The sequence below is a fragment of the Euprymna scolopes genome, chromosome 4, assembly GCF_053919585.1.
Source record: "Euprymna scolopes isolate OS-2025 chromosome 4, ASM5391958v1, whole genome shotgun sequence".
Lineage (NCBI taxonomy): Eukaryota > Metazoa > Mollusca > Cephalopoda > Sepiida > Sepiolidae > Euprymna > Euprymna scolopes.
In genome coordinates this window covers 10,561,753-10,585,530 of record NC_136485.1, presented here as the reverse complement: position 1 = coordinate 10,585,530, position 23,778 = coordinate 10,561,753, and the positions used below count along the sequence as shown (strand labels likewise).

The 23,778-nt window shown below is 35.9% G+C and overlaps 1 protein-coding gene across 1 annotated transcript in view; it reads right to left on the bottom strand.

Moving 5' to 3' along the window:
* The window catches only part of LOC145266230 (uncharacterized), a 149,214-nt gene extending 139,012 nt beyond the window's left edge, over positions 1-10,202 (bottom strand). Inside the window, exons 1-2 of the mRNA XM_080121822.1 lie at positions 10,052-10,202; positions 8,922-9,230 (exon numbers count right to left, since the gene is read on the bottom strand). Coding sequence (XP_079977948.1) covers positions 8,922-9,230; positions 10,052-10,202 — 460 coding nt within the window. The remainder of the gene's footprint in view (positions 1-8,921; positions 9,231-10,051) is intronic.
* Between the last annotated feature and the right edge of the window lie 13,576 nt (positions 10,203-23,778).

Here is a 23,778-nt window from a genome sequence, read left to right as displayed (position 1 = left end):
CTCAAATCACTTTATTAAGTTAGATCCGGGTTCAAGGAACCTATATCTAAAATTTCAAGTGTCTAGACCCAAAACTGTCGGAGGAGTTTGGAAGAATTCTTAAAGGTTAAATCTTTGAAATTTGACCCCTTAACAGCCAAATTTCTGGCTGACACCCGTCACCTCGATTTTCCCAAATCTCAGTACTCGGTATTTCAAATTTCGAGTTTATAGACAAAATATTGACAGAGTTATTGCGTAGGGAAATGTACACAGACAGACAGACAGGCAGACAGACAGACAGACAGACACGTTCACTTTTATAGATATATATAGATAGATAGATAGACAGATAGATGAAACAAAAATATATACGTATACATAAATATACATGGAAACGATTTTGTGTTCATTGTAATCTTTTTACGCAAATATTTCGCAAGTATAAATCATGTAGAATATCTGCATGAATATAATTACCCGTAATAGTTTACTAAAGGTGATCACCCTATAGGAAAACTGAAAAAACTAATAGGGAATTAATTAAAAATGAATGTTTAAAAGAATATGCAAATTAGTTAGATTTTTTGCTAATGAATGCAATTCGATAACTCATATATAAGAAAATTGTATTTTCATTTTAAGTAAATAGAAAAATAGGGTTTGTAATATGAATATCACTACACACCAAAAGAATACGGAATTATAGGTATACAGATATATATATATACATATATATATATATATGCACACACATATATAAATATATACATATGCGTGCATATATGTATATATATATGTGTGTGAGTGTTTTATATTTTATATAGGGAACTAGACCTACAGTCAAAAGACCAGAGTTTATTTTAATGTATTAAGAAATGCTTAAATCCGTTTTACAGAACCGTGCCCATAGTACGCTAGATACATAAGCCGTACAGTACATATAACCTAGAGCGATATTAATATTGAGTAAAAGATAAACAATTGTAAATTATTAATCAGTTTCAAAGGAAAAGACAAATACAACCAATTTGTTTGAACGATCGTTTCGGAAACAATATTCATTTTATTAAATTGACAATGATTATTTACAATAATAGAAACATATTTTATCTTGTAATATAATCCCATCATCAGCAAAAATAGGTAGGGAGGAGTTTAAGATACCAAAATAAAACCATATTTTCTGTGCTTTAAACTTCTCTCGCCCATTTTTTTCACATGGGGCGATTACTTTCCAAGACAAAACGTTTGCCCGTTATTAATAATAATTATTTTCAATTTAATAAAAAAAATAAGGTCGTTTCTGAAACGATCGTACACTCAATGTAACGTTGTTTGTCTCTCTTTTTTAAACTGATTTATAATTTACAATTATTAATCCCTTTACTGAATGTATATATATGCATATATACATGTATATATATATATATATATATATATATATATATATATATATATATATATATATATAGTAAGTTATAAAATGTATATGGCGATTAAGCTACACTGAATATTTCGTGTTTCATCCACTCTAGAACTCTTCAGGCGTAGCTAAATCACCATATACATTTTACTTACTAACTAGCTCTACCTACGTATTGCGCACTTTGGAATAAATATTTAAATTTTACGCATAAATCTATACTTTCGTATATAAATTTTTTTTAGTAAATTAAGTAGTTATATATATATATATATATATATATATATATATATATATACATATACACATATATATATATATATGTGGTAATTTATAAAATATATATTTTGATTAGGCTACACTGAATATTCGGTGTTTCCTCCACTCTAGGATATCCCAGGCTTATGCGCAAATTCTGTGGGTGTACATCGTTTTCATATGGTTCTCTTCTGTTGAGGATTTAGTTAGCCAATCAGCTTTCAAGTATCCACTTCGCCCCTTCCTATCAGTCAATGGGCATGCATTTTATCGAACCAAGCATCTGTTTTAAAACTAGGTTAGTGGTTTTAGACCGACATTTTCTTTTGTTTTTTTGTTAATTTATATATAAATATACATATCTGTACATACATATATGCACATATATACACATATATATGCATACATATATGTGTGATCGTTTATGTATATTCATGTTTATTTAATTTATTTATTTGTTTATTTTCTATTGTTTTTGTTAGTTTTAAACCTATTTTGTATTGCTATCCTAGAGTAAGTTTTATTTTGTGAACACAGTTATTTGCTATTTCTCTTTTCATGAAGGCGTGATTTACATGGGTCGTCTAAATGCCTACACGTGGTAGCTTGCCTTATTATTTTCCATTCGACTACCGGCGAATGCCGTCATTGAGTTCCCAGTATTTATTCACTTGTGTTGTTTTTATTGTTGAATGTAATTTTGTGGTCATAGTATCAGGTTTTGAAATCTAAGGAAGTCATGTCTACATAATATTTCTTGTTATTCGTTTTTTCTTTCGCAAATATCGTTGCCTGATAAAGTACGCTTTTTGTTAGACATTTATTTTGAAATGGGCAAAGTGGCTGGTGTCTACAGTTGCATTTATCTTGTCCGTTATTAGTATTTTATTTATGGTATGGTTGTTCTCGTCCGGGGTGGGTTTATTATTATTATTATTATTATTATTATTATTATTATTATTATTATTATTATTATTATTATTATTTCTGCTAGTGTTTATTTTTGGCATGGTGTTTACTTTTTTATTGTTTATTTTGTTGTGGTTTACATTGTTTTTATTTAGTATTTTGTTATTATGTGCTTTAATTATCATCTCTAAATATTCGCAACAAATGTAGGATAACGTTAGGGTATTTTTATTGAGGATTTGTGTAAGGGGTTAATTGCGGGAAAGTATTTTGCAATAAGATTTAGAAAGTTCTTGCAAAGTTTTGTTTTTAACATTTGATTGTATGGGGCCGTATGCCACATTATAGTTCTTTTTGTTCTTTTTTTTATTTTATTATAGTTATTTGTGTTTTGTTGCTTATATTTGATAACGATATTTTTGTATCCACTAATTTTCAGGGATTTTTCGTAGATATTGGTTGACCTGTTCAATGCATTTTCATCGTTGAGTTATTACTGAGTCTACTTACGATCGAGTTAGTAATGTGTTTTATAATTGATGGTAGGTGATTGGACTTAGGGTTTACGTAAATTGGAGTAGCGTTATCTTTTAAGTATGGTTCATATGTGTTTTTATCTAAGTTGAACGTGACGTCCAGGAAGTTTGTTAATTTATGTTAGCTGCTTATAGGCCTAATTTTCTCTTTTCCTTGTGTATGATTTTCTTAAAGTTTTCTCCCTTGACTTTGTTGGAGTTTTTTTATAGCTAGTCCGTCATCTCTATATAGGCCGATATATGTAGTATCGAATATGGTTGTGAGGGTATATAGAATGAAAAATCCCACAAGATCTGATGCCTCTGCAGAATCCCTGGCACCCATCGCGAAATCAAACGAATTTTTCATTTTAGTTTTTATCCATTGGTTATTCTTATTTATTAGAACTAATTGTCTATGTTTTTTAATGATGTTGATTTCTTCCGAGCATATATCAGTGTATGCGTCTCAACATTCTAGGGCAATGTTTAAAAGTTCTTCGGATATCGAGTGATAAAAGTCTATGATGTCCAGCTGTATAAACGTACATTTACCTTTCTTTTCTATATCTTTAAACCAGGTGATTGCTTCGGTAGTATTTGCCCACTGGGTTAGTTCTAAGTCTTGTTTGATTTGTTTGTTTAGTCTAGAAAGTATTGTTTTGATAATTCTCCCTATTTCTGGTTTAGTTTGGTTAATCAAACGGGTGCTGGGATTATTATTACAGTCCCATTTGTGGTCTTTAAGCAGAATGTATGCCTCTCTAGGTTTCAATTTGCCAACTTTATCGCTAATTTTTAATTTATCGGTAATTTGTTTACCTTCAGTATTTATTATATCTATGTAGTCGCATTCGTTTGTGTTTTAAAATAGATAATTTGTTCGTCAAAATATATGCCTATTGGTTGATAGGAAGGGGCGCGGGGGATACTAGAAAGCGGATTGGCTAACTAAATCCTCAACAGAAGAGGACCATATAAAAACGATAAGCAACCACAAAATTCGCGCATAAGCCTGAGGAATCCTAGAGTGGATGAAACGCCGAATATTCAGTGTAGCTTAATCGCCATATATATTTTATAAATTACTAACTAGCTCTACCTACATATTGAACACTTTTAATGTAAATACTTTAATGTACGCATAAATCTATACTTTCGTATATCAATTTTATGTGAGTAAATGAAGTATATATATATATATATATATATATATATATGTGTATATATATGCCTGCGTGTGTGTGTGTGCATATGGAAAGTTTGATCGCTTTTTGGAAAGACAAATGACACTCTAGAAAGATAGTGTGCCGTTCTGGAATGACAGGAAAACATTAATAATAATATTAAGATTTCAATTAAAATAAAATCCCCCCAGGATGCCTGTCGCGGTCAGGGAGATATATCAGTCATAATAATTGCAAAAACGTAAATGACATGGACACACTTATGACTGCGTATGATGCCGGAAATAAATAACAACTTCCGATAGCTACGAATCCAAAAAGCACGCTGGTGCAAGCGACGTAATTCACCTATTGGGGAATGTAATTCGAATGATAGGTACATGAATTAGGAATAACACAGTAATAAGGGTACCATTGCTGGGGACTTTGCTTGCAATCAAAGAATTCGGTGACCCAAGAGAAAAAATACAGCTATATGCCCGAGATTAGACCTTGAGCTCCTTTTTAATTCACCACCAAACTTAAGGGGCCTATTGATAAACAAAATACCCTTGCACTAGGATTATATAGGATGTTTCTATGGAGTGATTTTTACAGTATCACATTAGACAAAAAGAAGAACTCTGACTAAATAGACGGCAGTTGAAGACTGGAAAGTTAAAATGGGAATAGAGAATGGTGAGTTCGATTAATTTATGCCCCAGATCATGAAATTTGAGGCATTCAAAATATCATAGATTGTATTCAAAAAAGGATCTTCCTTATCTCCGGGGATGAAAACAAGAGAAAACTGTAACAAAAATGTGTAAGGAAAGTCCTTTAAAAAAAAAAGAATTACTGCACCCTCTGTAGACGTATAAGGAAACATTCAAGATGGCGCTCGACCCTCTCTTTAACAAGGTAAGTTCAGGAAAAGATGTTATAAATGTTGCAGCAATTCAATAACCATTATACACCGGTTCTGCACGAAATCCAACTGGCAAGGTGCCTAGACGGACGCAAACGGTTCCTCAGACCGGACCCAACAACGGTAAAATATCCTCACACTGCACGAGAAGCAACAGCCACACGATTCCCCAGCCAACTCAATCGTCGCTCTCCCCACGTCTTTCTCCTCACCCGCTTTTATCGTCGTTCTAGGCCGGCTAAATTTTCATATTGCGAGAATTCGTATGACTTTGCGAGACCTCATACTTTACAAAAGACGGCGGCCGCCATCTTGGTCTTTCTTTTCTATTTTTGGTCAGTAACGCTGAGCTGGTCTCGAGGTAAGTCTTTTCCCCTCGTCCGTCTCTCCCACGTACCCACACAACACGCAAACACGCGGGCGCTTATCTCCTGGATGCACGTTACAAAAACATCGAAATAAAAAGCACCTGGCACGTAAATCAATGCACACAAATCCTTATGCTTCTCTAAAGAAACGTTTCGTTGAATCAAAATTGATAAACTTGCTGTACCAAGGGATGAAATCTAGAATCACTTGAAAATGACATAATCGGATGAATTGAGCGGTATCCCGATACCTTCTCTAAATGATTTACCGAAACTGAAATAACCGATAGTAATGTTCAATGATAGTAAAATAAAACTTTGCAAAGTCCGAGTTGTTTTTTTCAGAAATCAAGCGCTGCTAGCGCACCTTGCACGAATGTGTTATCAAACAGGTTATATAAACACTGCCCACGAGTCAGCAGGAGCGCAGTTGTTCTAAATCGGCAGATTTACAGGCGGACTATTGTACCATAGGAATGATGTCTTGCTTGATGGCATTTAAATTACAAAAGAAATGCAATCTAAAAATATCACAAATTATCGCCCATATACCTCCTAAACTTTTTCGGAATTGTTGATCGTCGTATGAGAACCTCCCAGAAGAGCAATGAATATAGCAATATATCTTGCCAGAAATGCGGAATAGCTTGCTTCCCCGGATGTTTGTAACATTCACTGATGATATGAAACTCGATGCTATCGGCTAAACAAAAGATAAAACGGAATTCCGTGTGACATGGGTGAATGTTATCATTTCATATAATTCAGTTTCATCCGACTAGCCATTGCGTTTTTTTAAAAGAAGCATTTATCAAGTGATTCATAGGATAAGTGAATCTCTCAACGAAGGCTTTCTTTCGTGGGCAGTTGCTGTTGACATACCAAAGGCCTTCGATAGGGTATCGCATAAAGGCCTACTTCACAAGATTTCAAGCTACGATATAACTGGAACGGGTGCGAGCTGACTTCCGGATATTTGGGTCCTGCATCCCAGCTTCGGTGCTCTGAGAAGCTTCTGGTTGTTGTTAAGGCAATTTGAAGGTGCCCAACAAGATGTGTAGAGGAATAAAAGGACATGGTTGTAATAGGTCTGGGAGATGTGATGGTCGCAGTTGGTTAGCGTGTCGAACCCAAGTGTAATCTTGGACTTTTACCTTGTACGTTACATTTCCAGTTCTTTGTATAATGTAACCTTGAGTCAATTAGTCCTTGTTGTTTCGGTAATCTTTTGCTAGGATTTGTTGACCGGAGAGGTGTTCTCTGGACAGAACCATGATGGCGGTTGTACTGACGTTCCATTTTTATGTTCCTCTTGATAGCACAATGTGGTTTTGGACGTAGTACATCAATGTGTAATCGGATTTCCGATTCATCAAGCATTCGGCTGGTGAGGAACTGTTTGGTCTGTTAGAGTTTGGAGTTGCCTTATAGCTTGTTAAGGACGTTTCCAGAATTTCCGATATTGTCCCTTCTCCCCTGAGTTTAAAAAAGGCTCTTTTAAAGTTATTCACAAGTCGTTCTATTTGACCGTTCGATTTTGGGTGGCACGGTGCTGTGCGAATGTAGTTGATACCTTTTTGTTTGCAGAGTTGAAGAACTTGGCTGAGCAAAAACCCGTGCCTTTATCAGAGACCAAAGTCTTGGGAATGCCGAACCTGCTGAAAACCTTCTGAAGTTATGAAATTCTTTCCTCAGAAGTGATGCAGTTCATTTGAAATATTTTGGGCAATTTGATGTAGGGGGCTGCAACAAATAGGACAGATTGTCCATCGGTGGGCCCTGCAAAATCTATGTAGAGGCGTGTCCAATTACGTTCTGGAACAGGCCATGAAGTAAGTACAGACTTCCGAGGAGAGTTTGCTGCAAGCTGACATTAACTGCAAGTGCGTGCAAGATATTCTTATTGCTTTTCTATGTTCGGCCAATAAATGTAAGCGCGTGCTAACGTTTTCATTCGGCTGGTGCCATTGTTGTCCGAAATGGAATTACTTTAAGACATTGCTTTGCAGTGATGGGGAAATGATGACCCGCTCAGCAAGGAGAAGTATACCATCAACTTCAGATATGGAAGATTTCCTTTTGAGAAAGGTATTAACAGTTTGTTTGGGGATAATTTTGACGACTTGGCACGGGGACATCGCTTGACTTCTGGAAATATAGTGTCAGAAACTGACTTCTTTAATCATATCAGCAGTGCTCGGTAGTTCCCGTATTTTAGCTGTGAGTGTTGAGGAGATTTCTTGTTCCAGTGATATCGCTGCAACAACATGGTCTTCTGGTGTGTACTGATAAGCCTTGCAGGACATTTGCATGTCCGATCGAATTAGTAGAGAGGTACTTTATGGGGACGTTGTAGTACAGTAATGTGGTAGCCCATCGCTGAAGTAAATTAGCTGTATACACTGGGATACCCTTTTTGGAACCGTAAATGCTCACTAAAGGTTTATAATATGTGACCAAAGTGAAGTGACGCCCATAAATCATTTAATGAAATTTCTTGACTGTAAAAATTATTGTCAAAGCTTCTTTTTCGATTTGGTCGTAATTGCTTTCTGCAGGTGCCAGTGACCTGAATGTATGCGTGATATCTTTCTGACTGCTATTAGGAAAAATGTGAGGGATCACGACTCCAACGCCATAGTCAGAAGCATCGGAGACCACAATAATGTCCAAGGATGGATTAAAATGAATAAGGAGAAGCTATGAAGAGAGTGAAGCTTTGATTTTGGCAAAGACAGCCTTGAATTCTGGTGACCAGTTCCATGCAACCTCCTTCTTCAAAAGTTTATTTAGAGGAGTTGGGATGTTGTGTAACTGCGGCAAAAATGAGCTGTAATGACTCGCCAACACAAAGAAGGAACATAGGAGTTTGATGTCTGTTGGAGCTGTCATGTTTTTATGGCTGAAATAGTCTCTGGATCATGTCGTCAACCTGTTTTGTCAAAGATGAAACTCAGATACTTTATTGATGTCCGGTAGAATGTCCATTTTTCAGCTCGTATATGGAAACCATTTTGTTGGATCCTGTCGAGTACTGCAATTAGCCGTTGAAGGAATTCGTCAAGGGATGTGCCAGAGGTTATGATGTTATCGATTAATGATGTGGCTCCAATTATTCTTGTCAGCATTGAATCCATGGTCTTCTGGAATACAGCTGAAGCAGTTTAGAACCACAACGGAAGAGGTTCTACCGGATTAATCCTTTGTGAGTGTTGCTTGTGAGGAACTCCTTGGAGTACTGATTAACTCCAATTTATAACAACGCATCTGAGTGGTTAATTTGCGCGAAACATGTCACACAATTGAGCTTGGCGAAAAAATCTTCAGATATTGGCAGGGGATATTTGTGTGAGTCCAGTGCATTGTTCAGACCTGTGGAATAATCTGCACATATGCTAAATTTTCCGTTTGCTTTTCGAACCACAGCAATAGGAGCTGCCCATTTGGAATAGTTTGTCAGTTCTAGTACTCCAGCTGTTTTGAGACGTGCCAGTTCGTTTTCAACTATGTTGAGAGCTGCGTAGGAAACATGGCTGTTAGGCCTACATAATCGCTTGCTATCCGTCTTCAACATGAGAGTGGCTTTCCTTTTCGGACAACATCCAAACTCCCCCGGAAAAACATCACTAAATTTAGACTTTAGCGTCTGAGTAAGAATTTTTAAGTGTCCTGTGTTGACTTCTGGGAAAATGAGTTGAAAACAGATTCCAATGGAACATGAAGAGATCGAATTCCTCAATCCAGTCCAAACCGATCCGGTTTAGATTAGTGTCGGTCACATAGCAACTTCTAGTAAAAACTTTGTTTCGGAAGGAAACGGAGCACTTCAGTTCCGCAGTTAGTTTTATATCATTCTCAGATGCACTTTTGGCAATATGTTTGGTTTTCATTAAGTTTGGTTTGCCTATTGTTTCGTTTTAGATGGGAGTGATACCTGATGCTGTGTCGAATTGGAACCTAACTGAACATTCGTTGTATTCGACACTGAGATATCTCCTGCCAGATTTAAAGTCAATTTTAAAGGAGGCAGAGACTGTGTTTGATTTCCGTTGCTGGTTTTTCTTTTTGTACTTTTGCTTTACAGATGACTTTTCCTTAGGAGAATTAGGAGGGTGGAAAAGTTTTATTCGTGGCAACATTTGTGACACACTTAGCACTTTTGTTTTTGAAGGAGCAAAAACGTGCATAGTGTCATTCACCACAAGACCAGCATGCGGATGGTGTTTTCTTTTTTTCGAGCCTTTATATTTATTATCTGAAATTATGCAAGACGTTTGCGAAGGTAGTGTAGATAGTCGGATTAAGATTATGTACTTTTTAAGCTCAACAACCTGTTGCATTCTGTTATCAGGTCCTAAACGGTCAATTTATTGTCCGATTCAAGCTTTGACAGCAGTCGGAAACGTAGCTCTTAATCGTTTGGTGAATGAAGACCTGCTATAAAATTAAACATTTCAGTTGATCTTCAGTCAGTGTTTGAAGATGAAATCTCTCACACTCACGATTCACGTGGTCAGCATTCGTGACATAATCCTCTGACTGTATTTTGTCAGCTTGAAACAGTTGCATCGGATGTTGAATAGGGACTGTTGTTCCCCGAAAATGTCCGTTAAGATACTGACAGTCTTGGTGAATGTCAAATCTGAAGGTCATTGTGGTAAAATAAAATTTGCAAACCTTTCGTTTTCTTTGGTACCTACTTTCCGAATAATCAAACGTGTTTTCCAATGGTCGTCTTTACTGGGGAATCCTCGTGCCGCTCTCGTAGTATTCTCATTCCGGTATTTACAAAAGAGCATCACAGTGACCATTCTACTGTTCAGGGTAAGCAACTCTTCTCTGAAAATGTAGGAGTTATTTCTCTTATATTGGATTCTTAGATTCATTCTAATTGTCCATCAAAAACATCAAAGTCCGTAAATGAAAAAAGTTCTCTCTGATTCTCTCTCCTCTGATCTTGAGTGCGTTGTTCAGTGGGGGAAGAGAAAGCTGGATACTTTTAATGCATTTGAAACCAAGCTTTTATCTTTACATCATCAACGCTCTGATCCCATCTGGCATCAATTGAAATTGATGGTTCTCGTTTTGGGGAGACTTCCTGTTTTGACAAGCTTCTGGGATTGCCCTTTAATCCTTATCATAAATATAACACGTACATCAAATCTGTTAGGTTGCTGGAAACATCGTGGGATCCTTCTACCGTTCCAGTTGATATCGCACTGCTAATGTAATTCTATCTATATATAAAAGCCAAGTGCATCCATGGATCGAGTATCTGGGCAGAGTCTGCTAAAAACAGCTTATTCTGCCTTGACAGACTAGAAAATAGACTTCGTAGCCTTGTAGGGAATGCCTTTTCTCTTCCCTCTCTATAAAAGAGACGTTGCGGGCCCCTCTTTGTTTTATCGTTATTTCAATTGAAAATGCCCCTCTGAGCTCTTATCTCTGGCCCCTCTTCGCAAATCTTTCACGAAAAACACCCGTCTATCTGAAACCACTGTTAATAATTTCCCAACTCTTTATACGCGCCTAAATCAAAACGTATATTCCATGAAGAACGCTTCTTTCTTGGAAGTGCACGCTTATGGAACTCTCTTCCGTTATCCTGTTTCCCAGCTGATTGCAACTTGGATGTCTTCAAGTCTAATATAAACAAATTCCTGATAAACCGCCCCTTAAGTAATCCACTTTATCAACTCTCCATTACTAACAATTATTGCGACATTATCTCATTGAGTAGTGTACACCCTGTAACCATTATCCTCAAGTGGCCTCCGGGCCTTGAAAAGTGGTTACTATCACGAAACAACATGCAATATTTGTTAAATCATAACGAAGTATTTCACTTAAGCCTCTATGATATTTACTATGAAATGGCGGGCCCTTGAGATTGCGTGATTTCCCTACTTCTTTTCGATATAGCCATAGAAATTATCTTGCGTTCTCCAGTAAACACGCAAAGTAGGGTAACGGCAGCTGAATAGTTGATTCTTCCTGAATCTAGAGTTTTTATGGATTACATCCCCGAACCTGCCCAACAGTGATGTCATTGAAAATATACGTTTTATTTGCTTTTTCTTTAGTATTTAATTTCTGGAAAAAAGTGAAATTTGTAAAGGGAATGTGTCACACACACTAATTTTTTGTTGGTCGGTTTGAACCTTTACGTTTTTTATTCAAATCTCTCTTTACATAAAATGCAGCTCATAAAAAAGATGGCTTATGTATTTTTGTTTTGTATTTAATAACCGAAAATAAAGACAGACTTGCCAGGAAAATGTTTCACACGGAATTTTTCTTTTGTTTTTGGTTTTGGTCATTTGGTTTAGGTATATTCTTAATCCGAGTAGGGGTGTGTGTGTTTTAATACTTGTAAGACAACTTTTTATGCATAAAAGAAATGTGGCCTAATCTGCTCTGATGTCGAGTAGACAATTGTTGGTGCAGTGAAAATGAGAGAGCAGCAGTAGAAACTAGATGGACTGGTGACGTTACGTGGAGAGAACAGCAGACCAGTAAGAAAGAGAGAGTGGAGTGGGAGCGACGGTACGGCATGGGCAGCAGAAAGAAAGAGAGCAAACGACAATAAATTGCTACTAGCCGGTGACAGTTCTGTCAAAATTTTTTATGTAAAATGAAAAGCACGAATAGGAAATAAACGTGTCTCTCAAGAAAAAGTGAGTTCAAAGTATTTTCTTTTATTTGTTGGACACTAGGTCGATGTCGGCAGACGAGATGGAGAACGAAATGAGAACGCTATCTATAACAGTACACCAAATATCGGACGAGAGAATATAGAATATTTTAATAATGAACTATCACTTTTCAATGGAATATCCAAACTAGTGAGCGTTCACCCTAAGAGTCTCATATCAATAAATAAGTATATTAAGAAGTAAGTTTTATAACTTATCGTAAAATATCGATATGCGTTCGGGCTATAGTAAAAGTATAATATCCCTCTGATCCTATACTCAAATTGATTTTCCCCCAGTCTATGTAGAAACATGTTTATAATATAGCATTTGGGTTTTTTACTACCTTCATGGCATCCCATTTTAGAGATCTAAGATTTCGTCATATTAAACTGACCTTCTTTACATATGTTTCTTGTGTAAAAGCAGTTTTGTTTTAAATAGTAATAGAAAGTGAGATTTTAATATTATTTTCAGAGTTATAAAACTGAATTTTAAAGTTATATATGCATATAATGATACATCTTTAAAATGTGCTTCCTTACATCTATGCATAAACGATCGTGCGATTCCATAGATTAAAAGAGAAATAACACACCCACACAAAAACACACACATAAACATGCGTACACGTATATATATATATATATATATATATATATATACATATATATATATATGTACATATATATATATATATAAATTATGTGAGTGGGTGTTTATGTATATATAGGTGTGTATATATATGTATGTTTATATATATATATATATATATATATATATATATATATAACTACTTCATTTACTCACATATATATGGGTGTTTGTGTGTGTATATAATTTATGTAGATTCATATTTATTATAATAGAATCATTTTTCTGTGTATATTGTGTATTATAGATGGCATTTCGAAAATAGAAAATAAAAAGGCATGGACTCGAATTGAAACCCAAATCTCCAGTGTTATAATTTGTTGGTTGCGTTATTCAAATACGAATCTGTATAGTTAAAAATAACGTTGTTTAATGTATTAGTAAATTTGAGTATAAAAACCGTTTTTGTAAGCTGCTACTCGTAGGTGAAAAGTTCTGTGTTGAATTTTAACTACCTACAACAATTTTTTTCTGGCTAAAAAATAAAATGTGTAGTTTAGCTACATGAGAAATACATAAACTAATAAATTTTAATTGTGTAGACAAACATTAATAAAGAATTTTGGTAGAAACTTTTCGTAAGGACGCCAACTTCGTAAGGACGCCAACTAGATCACTTGTTTTATATATATATATATTTATAACAAAGAACCAGAAAAAAAGAAGGCTGCCTCACGTGCTGACTCAAAAGCACTGTATAACAGGGATTCTGAGGAGAAAAAAGCTGCCTCACGTGCTCTTTATTAGAAAGAACCAGAAAAAAGAAGGCTGCCTCACGTGCTGACTCAAAAGCACGGTATAACAGGGATTTCGAGGAAAAAAACGGCCTCACGTGATCTTTATAACAAAGAACCAGAAAAACAGAAGGCTACCTCACGTGCTTTCTCAAAAGCACGGTATAACAGGGATCCCGAGGGAAAAGCTGCCTCACGTGTTCTTTATAACAAAGAACCAGAAAAAAGAAGGCTGCCTCACGCGCTGACTCAAAAGCACGGTATAACAGGGATCACAAGGGGAAAAAGCTGCCTCATGCACAAAATATTATAAATATAAATATCAAAAACTGCCAAATCTTTGCCAAAACGCCAAAAAATGAACCAAGAAAAATTTAATAGTGAAGGTATGAACATTTTAGAACTTTATAATACTCTAACTCTTTTATCAGAGAGGCGGTAGCACTCTCTATGTAATAATGAACCGATGGAGGACCAAGAGGCAACTCCTAAGGCCCAAAACCCAAATACCTAAAACCCAGCAGGAAGCGACCTGCTACTAATGGAGGCGGCAATGAGCCTCCTCCTAAAAAAAACAATACTATCATGAATGTAAGTTTAAAAATAAAACTGTAAGTAAAAATACTAATTAACAAGAATAAGAAAGCATTGGAAATGCAAAAGGATATAGGGATGGTATGCCAAAAAGTATACAAACATGATAGCTATGAATGGCTAGGTATATGGAAATAGAATTGCATCCAAAGTATAGCCCTATAGCTTTTTACAACCGTAATGATTGCACGGAATGAAGATTGGAGAAAAGCTATAGGGTTATACTTTGGATGCAATTCTATTTCCATGTGCCTAGCCATTCATAGCTATCTGGTTTGTATACTTTTTGGCATACCATCTCTATATCCTTTTGCATTTCCAATGCTTTTTTATTCTTGTATATATAAAGGTTTGTGCTTAGTCTAATATTTTTCATCCAAGTATTACGCAAATATTCATCATGTAGAATATCTGCATTAAAAGAATTACACATAATAGTTACCTAAAACTAAAGACCCCATGAGGAAAACAAAAATTAATCTCGTAAATAATTAATTAATATTTAGAGGAATATGCACATTAGCTAGATATTTTACAGACGAATAGAAATCTACGTGACCCTTCTATAACAAAGTTGTATTTTCTATTCAAAGAAATAGAAAAAGGGGAGTTACTATAAATCTCATTAAAAAATATAGGAGTATATATATATATATATATATATATATATATATGTATATATATATAACACAACAACAACAAATCTAAATTTATAAGCGATAAAAATAAACGCTAAATTCATGTAGCTTAACGGTTAAGGCGACAGAGTATGGTAACAGGGTCTGGAGTTCGATCCCTAAAAACAGTTGAGCTACGTTGATGCGAGTTAATTAAACCCGAAACACGATGATGGGTAGATTATTGTTTTAAAAAATTAAATTAAAAAAAATGGCATATATATATATATATATATATATATATATATATATATATATATATATATATATATATATATTAATATATATATATATATATGCGCGTATGTGTATGTGTGTATAAGACTTCCATGTGAGAGAACGATTTCTTCTTAAATTCCATGACATTACGCTGGATGTAATAACTATGAATATATAGAATGTAGTGTAATATTCATATTTTACCAACATCTTAAATAATAGCTCTAAACAATGGATAAGTAACCAATACAACCTTGGTTTGTAAAATTATATGAAACATTTTCTTTTCCTACATGTAGTCGCTTGTATATCACTGACTCAGTATATTCAGAAAATGCTGTTTATACTTGGTAAAGAGGGCGTATGTTTTATTATAAATGTGCAAAATGAGAAAATATATTGAACTGTATAAGTACATGCATCCAGTGCTGCCAAAAATCAGTCCGTCAATTTACAAATATATACTCTAATAGAGAAAGCAATAAAACTAAAAACTAGCTTGAAATATTCAATATTTAGCATCTTTAATCGTAAAGTAAACACATTTATGCATTTCTTATCGTAAATGATGGTGTTTTCTGCGACACAACGGTACAATTCGGCCATACAGTTCGAGCTTTTTGTAGTGATACTAAGGAGCTCTCTAATATTCAGCTTCCTGGTTTATTCAAATCACAAATTGAAATGTGATGAGAGAATGGTACGAATGACTGCAAAACACCAAAACACCGGAGGTGTTCAGTATGCCCCTAAATCATTTCTTCAAGGATGTGTGCCAAGATGGAAAACAATGATTTCCGTAAAGAGCAGTAACCTCTGCCTGGACTTACTCAGTCCCAATGAAGATCATTAGTCTTCATATTGGTAGAAATTAATCTTTTGCGACTAAAACAAGTTTAATACTGAGACAGTGAGGGTATACAGTCCGTCCGTCGAGGGAATAGCGGAAAATTTAATCCTAGATGCACAGTTTTACGTTCTCAAAGACGTGAAGGTTCAATTATGGTGTTCGGCGTTGTTAGTACAAATGCTGCAGGAACTTGAGGTCGCTTGCAAGGTCGAATTAATTCGATTTACATTAATATGTGTCCTACTTTGGCCAGAATTTGGATAACATTCCCACAAATGCCAAAGTCAAAGGGTTCATTATAATGCATGATATTCGCTGTTTGGATTGGCATGCACAATTTTTAGGCCTTTATCCTTTCGAAAACATATGCCATTAAATCAAGCAATAGCTATGTAATGATAACATTTCATATCTTGAAGAATTTTAAAAAACGTATTTCTGCAAACAAATTCTAGAAAATGCTCCAAAATTATAAAGCCGCCTCATTGCAAAAGCTGCATACTATTAAGTTATAACTAGTTCATTGTCTTCCTGTTGCATTTGTCTTGCATTACTGTTCTTAAGACACTTATGAATAGCATGTTTCTATTATGCGGAGTTTCAGTTTGCCTTCTCGATTAAACGTTATTGTTTTTTTTTAAATTAACATGAATACAATATTATCGTTCTTTCTCCGCGTTCAGAATAGACTTCGTAGCCTAGTCGGATGCAATTTTCTCTTCCCTGCAACCTATTTCTAAGAGAAGAGACGTTGAAAGCCTGTTCTGTTTTATCATTATTTCGGGCCTTGGTAAGTTATGATTCTCTTGTAAAAAATAACACTAGAATACTTCAATTATAAGTCAAACATGGACATGTAGAGGAGTAAAAACCTACTCAAATGAGGTGCATGTTGTTCAAACACTCACAGTCAATTTATCTTACATTTGCGGTTTTTGGAAAAATTGACAAGTGCAGACATTTTTGTAGCTCAACCATATATAAATATCAACTGATACATTCTTTTCACGCTTGTGTAAGCTATTATTTGAAATAAATTGTTAGATTCCCATATGCAATTGCATCTCTCATTTAGTCGGCTGTTCCGTGTGTGACACTTAATCTGAAATGCACTAGCTTTATTGAACTATTTTGTAGATTATTTTTTTCATTTACCGCGTTTTATGACGACTGATGAGAACTTAATACGTAAAAGCGTTTTTGTGATCAAGTATTTATTTATAACATACAATCTACAAAGTACACTTATCCACATTTTGACCAGGAAATATCTCGACAGTGCATTACCTTGCGGTAGCTTTAGGATTCTCTCAAGGCACTTGGATGATATCTAACATTTTACGCTTACTGGACTTTGCTTCCCGCAAGGCATGTTCGTGTTATCTGGATTGTTTGAATAGATGCATCAGATTACGGAAAGTTGGGTAATCCATCGAGGCAGAAAATGATTTTTTAAGAAAAAAAGTCATGTGCGATTATAGAATATATATTCGTCGATTGTACACTATATAAATAATGACACTTTTCGTTTATACACACACACGTACCTAGACACACTTACATACACACACGCACGCATATAAATATATATATATATATATATATATATATATATATATATATATATATATATATATATACTACCTGTGTGCGCGGCGTTGCCCTGTTGTAAGGCATGCTTTAATATGGTATTTTGATTAATGCTGAGTTCGTATTTATTATAATATTATATTGAAGCTAATATATTGAAATGAGTCTTCTTTAAAAATAAATAAAAATAAATTCACTCGTGGCATTTAGCCTGTGATTTCTTTATATGACACTATCGTTCTAGAGAGACGTAGTTGGTTGAGGAACGTCCTGGGAATGCAACCAGCTCTCTGGTAGGCACATGGAAACACCAAAGAGACGGGTCGGTATGTCGTCGGCTATAACCGTCTGGTTTAACTCATTTCTTGAGTCTTTATTGCGTCGTTACAGGCTGCTTTTCATCGCCAGCTTTAATGCTGGAATCGCGGAGAAAAATCACGCGCTTGTAAAAAAACAAATAGCGAACAAATGCATTTTTATAAAAATATATACTTTATTTAAACTTTACCAATGACGAAACATAGTCAGGCGACCCATTGGTGCACACGGGTACGGGGTGACAGCTTACACTGTTTTAAAACCACCGAATTGTATGTATTTATTTATTTATTGTATTGAAAGAGAGAAGGAGATGTAGAGAGAGAAATAGAAAGAGAGATAGATAGAAAAAGAGAAACGCATATGGATACAGCCTGGAATTTTTTTTGTTTTAATACGCCTCGATGATGAGTCCTCCGAATTTGACTTTTCGTTTTTTTTTAATATCTCAAATCGGTTTGACTTAGTTGAATATTAATAAACGACCTTCATTAAAACCCAGCCGACATGCTGTAATCCTCCCAAGCCCACACAGCACGTGCTTGACACATATGTATCTTATGTATCTATTATAACGAATAGCAAATCCGCCCCATAAATGTCATCAGTAAATGCATGAATATTAAGCGTAATGTTATGTTCAATAAAATACTTCCACTTAGTTTTCATTTGGGCTCAGTCGGAGCCACCCATATATCTTTACAAAATTATCTATGAAATTTTATCAGATAGCGTCTTGCTAACATAAGTTGCGTTATTACTAGATCTGCGATCACAATTTCTTTTGCCGAATATTAGAAATTTGTATAAAATGATTGGGGTATTGGTAGATAGTAGTTTTTAATACCAAAAGTAATGAATCCCATGTCTGCTTATCTTTAAGATATACGAACTATTTTATAACTGTCGCATCATTGTTTAAGGGGGATATTTGTTTTCGTCTCTATTAAAGGGATATCTCTATTTAGGATTTTCTTTTTATTTATAGAAACAAATCCTGCATTAAATGGGCAAAGTAAGTTAATAGATGCCTTCTTGATATTATTTTATGATCCTGCGAAAAAAACTTCGGAGTACGTGTACTTAAAAGATCAGTAAATAGCCCAATGTTCCGTCATTTTTTCAAGGTTTTGATTGCAAATAAATATTATCTAGTTCGTTATTATTGTATAAGTTTAAGATTTCTAGAGTTACATATACATAGGTTTCTTATTGTAGGATAACCTATCTTATAATAATAATATTTTTTAGGTTTATTAGCATAGGCGAAAACATGATATTACTGTAGATTTTGAAATAATTATTACAGATTATATAAGGGTGTCAAATCAAAAGCCATATAAATATTAGTATCACTATATATGAAAATGTTTAACCCAGATAGGAAAGCTCAATTTCCGAGAAAAAGCACAAGTATAAATAAGCATTAAAGGTTAAATTCCTAAATTAAAAAAAAACCTAACCCCAAGTTACAATAGACCCTTTATAATAGAGGATAGAACTGAAGCAGTATACTTAATATGTACAATACGTGCGTACTAAACTAAACCACCTTTGCTAACTATATATAATCGCCTGTACTGAATCCTCATCAGCTCACAACTTTCTGTATCCTCAGACTCTTAATTTCTCAAATCTTATATCACCAAGACATCCTTCTGAATAGATACAAGAATTCTTCTGAGCAGCATAACATCCAGTGATCATATATCTAATCCTCACGAAATTGCTTATATCACTCTGAATATTACCTTAAATTTTCATTCTATCCCTAAGCTAAGTAGAACACCTCATAATACTCTATTCAACTACTTTTAAAATTAGATACACCCAGTTGCAATATTAGAAGTGCTTCGTCCCTGACCTAGACTACGGACTTGTACAACAAACCATGAAACTATTGCACCTAAAATTCGTCTCAAAACTGAAAAGTACTGCTGGTTTTATACTAAGTTCCCCGTATAGATACTTTACCTCCAAGATGACTGCATTGTCTGTTTTGCATGACAAACCTTTTTATTTTTACTTAAATTCTCTTTCGTCTGATCACTAACAAATCAAACTGCTCTATTTCTCAAGCTGCCACTAAACCTAATCCGTTTCACGTAACTTAGAGGAGTCCTTGCTCTCCGCCCTTGACCCAAACAGACTCGTAAATCGATACCCATTAACAACCAAAAACTTCCTAGGCATGATCCTGATTAAAACTCCTAACCCATAACCAAGCTTTTAAGTAAATACTTACAAGCTATAGTCCTATACACAGACTTAAAGTAATCTATATTGAATAGAAACCATTAATATCTCTTTATTAAGAGATAGTATTGGAATAATCATTACACAAACTAAACCGGTACTCATTGAAATAAAAACTTCCGGATATTTAGAGAAAGGCGAAGTCATTCTCCTTCGTTGTAGTCTAAAGGCAACTTACTCACTTGTCTAAAATTCCATGCATTCGTATACAATACTACTTATCCATCCATCTATATTTAACTATATTTACAAAATATGCAATAACCTATATATATCAGGTATAACTGTACTCCATATCAAATGTTCTCTTGTATCTATACTGAGCATATCTTATCTTTCAGTCTTACAAAATATTCGGTTTGGGCACCAAATCAGAATTTCTAATAGCAAGTAAATCATACCCTAACACTTTATCCTAATCCTAAACCTACTAAACCATATCTAATCATCCATTCCTAAACTTACAAAACTATATCTAACCATACATTAACTCGTCTCTCTCAATCCAATACTGTAGCCAATTTAGCTGCTTCCACTGCACAAATTTTTACCTATACCCTCTCCCAGTAACAATGAAAATGGAAGCATAGTAATGCCCTTTTTTAACCAGGTTACCTACTAAAACCAGCCCATATAACTATTTACCAGATTACACATGACTCAAAACTTACTGTTTTACCCGTACTATATTGCACTCGCATCTCATGCCCTGCTATCATCTAAAATATAGTTTGGGCACAACTTGTAGTTCAATTCTTAAAACTTACTCACACCCTAATATTATACAAGACCCAAGCTCACATGAATAAAAAAAATAAATAAAAGGAAAAAAAAAATATATATAGAAAAGAGAAAGCCTCAAACCACATTATCTCCTAACAAGCCTCCTTACAATCATAGTTGCTTACACTTCATGAGCTCTACTCAACCCCATTATCCAGTAACAATGAAATAACAATGTCGCTAATCCACTTTGAGGAGTGTAATTATTTAGCAGATATAACCTCTACAAACTAACCCAATAACATTAACTTACCACACGGGGTCGCAGAAATACCTTGATTAGAACCCAGGAGCGGAGCAAACCCTCTCAGTGGTGACGGACCCAGTAGATCTTTCCAGATCATCCGTCTAGGAGAAGGAAAACTCTGAAACTAAACCAAAGAGGAGGGAGGCCTCTTCAGTCTTGGATGACAACCTTCCTAGAGCTGGTGACTCAAACAAATTACCGGTTTGCAAACCTAAATTGCTTAAAGAGTAGATAGGTCCTGCATATCGCCCGGCTTCCATACTCCTTCTTTGCCTATTAGTCAGGCGCAGAGATACTATCACAGTGATTCGACATAAACACCGATTAGTAGATCTTGTTTCTTGTCTAGGGCAATGAACGCCGTTTCCCCACTCGCGACACACCCCACCCCTAAAGCTGTACACTAGAGAATGCTTGAGTACCACATATGCCTGAGCAATTAGATTGGGTTGACCAGCATCTGACGGGTTAAGGTACAAGATTGACAGTTCTCGGCTGCTGTCTCCGACTGGTAGTACAGGAGCCCTAACTCTTTGGTAGCGCTTAGAGCGGCTGCTCCATCAACAGTTGAATAATATCGGGATGTTTGCAGTGCCATGACGCGCATGGAAAGGGACCCTGCCCTCATCCCCGGTGGGCTTTCCTGAGGCCACAGTCCTAGTTGATGGAGGGTCAGCTGATGGTCTACTTGTGATGCAAGTGTGATATTCTGCATAACCTCCTGTTCGGATTCCCCTAACCCAACTGAAACTCGCTAAAAACATGATGACAGTACAATCTAAAAATAAGCTTAAACCAGGCTTAGGGTCAAACAAATCCAACTTGCCTCCTCCCTTAAGACTTGCATTCACAAATATCCGTGGGCTTAGAACTAATTTAGCTGATGTTGAAGCATTTCTCCTAACAAATACCCCGGATATCTTAGCACTAAGTGAGACTAACCTACACTCCTCCATCCCCTCTAACTACTTTAATATGCCTGGATATCTCCCACTCTGCCGTAAGGACTCTGAAAGACATATCTACGGACTTGGAGTTTACATTCGTAATACCCTTCCCTTGACTAGAGAAACAAACCTAGAAACGGATGATCAAGCCTTTATGTGCTTTAGACTAATCATGCAACACAACATTAGTTACTTTTACTTTCTCTGCCGCTCTCCCTCGACCCAAGACTGCACCATAATAAACAAAGTATCTGACAGCATAGACACAGCACACTCCTTCGACACTAGCGCCCAAATACATGTATTTGGCGACTTTAATGTCCATCACAAAAACTGGCTTGGATTCTCCACTTACACAGATGCAGCAGTTAGCGCAACTCATAGCTTCTCTGTATCTCACTCCCTATCGCAAATTGTTACTTTTCCAACCCGCTTCCCTGATCAGGAAGAACAACACGCATCACTATTAGATCTGTTTTTGACCACAGTTCCTGATGATTGTGTAACGAAAGCCGACATCCCACTTGGGAACGCTGATCATGCGGTGATAATGGTTTAAATCGCCCTAAACTCTAGACCCAAAACTTAAGAGCCAGTACTCAAAACAACGAGATATTATAAAAAAGCTGACTGAGATCTTATCAGAGACGCCCCATGGGGAAATATTTTTTCTCTTCCTGCTGAACAGTGTGCAACCGAGACCACTGAATGGTTCCAAACTGCAATCGAAGAGCATGTTCCCATGCGGAAATTCTATAGCAAGCCCCACTCTCCCCAATGGTTTACTTCGACTTGCGCAACTGCCATTGCTCAAAGGCAGCATGCATTCTGCAGGTTTAACCGACATAAGTCCAGTTCAAACAGACAGAAGTACATAGAAGCCAGAAATAACGTTAAGAAAGAAATAGCGACAGCTAAGAGGGAATTTACGGAACCACTAAAAACGCATCGAAGCACAAAAACTAGGAACTCGTGACTTCTGCAAAATCTACAACAGTGTAGTAAATAATGGGCAATCAACAATTACCCCACTAACCAACAATCATGAGGTTCTGTGCTCAGCAACCGAGAAGGCTAACATGCTTGCCAATCGGATTGCCTCAAACTCCACACTGGACCCTCTAAACCACCCCCTACCTCAATTTCCTATGCGGACAGACGCCACGCTAGACGATCTGATAATCACCCCTGCTCAGGTGCATGCTATCATAAAAACCTTGACACTTCCAAAGCATGTGGACCCGACCTCATCCTCGCTGTGCTATTAAAAAAGTGCTCAGCCGAAGTAGCTCTAGTTTTCTCCAAACTCTACAACAAATGCCTTAATGAATCTTGCTTTCCGAGCTGTTGGAAAACTGCTTCTGTGGTACCAGTATTCAAGAATACTGGCGAAAGAACTGACCCATTAAAGTATCGCCCTATTAGCCTCCTCCCACTTTTTGCCAATTATGTGAGACCTTAATTAACCATGCTCTAGTCCAGCACCTTACAGATGCTAAACTTCTGACCGACCATCAATATCGATTAAGACAAGCCCGTTCCACGGCAGACATCCTCACTGTAATCTCTGAACGCATATACCATTCACTGGACAACGCGGGAGAGGGCAGAGCGGTAGCTCTAGATATATCTAAGGCTTTTGACAGGGTATGGCATGAGGGTCTC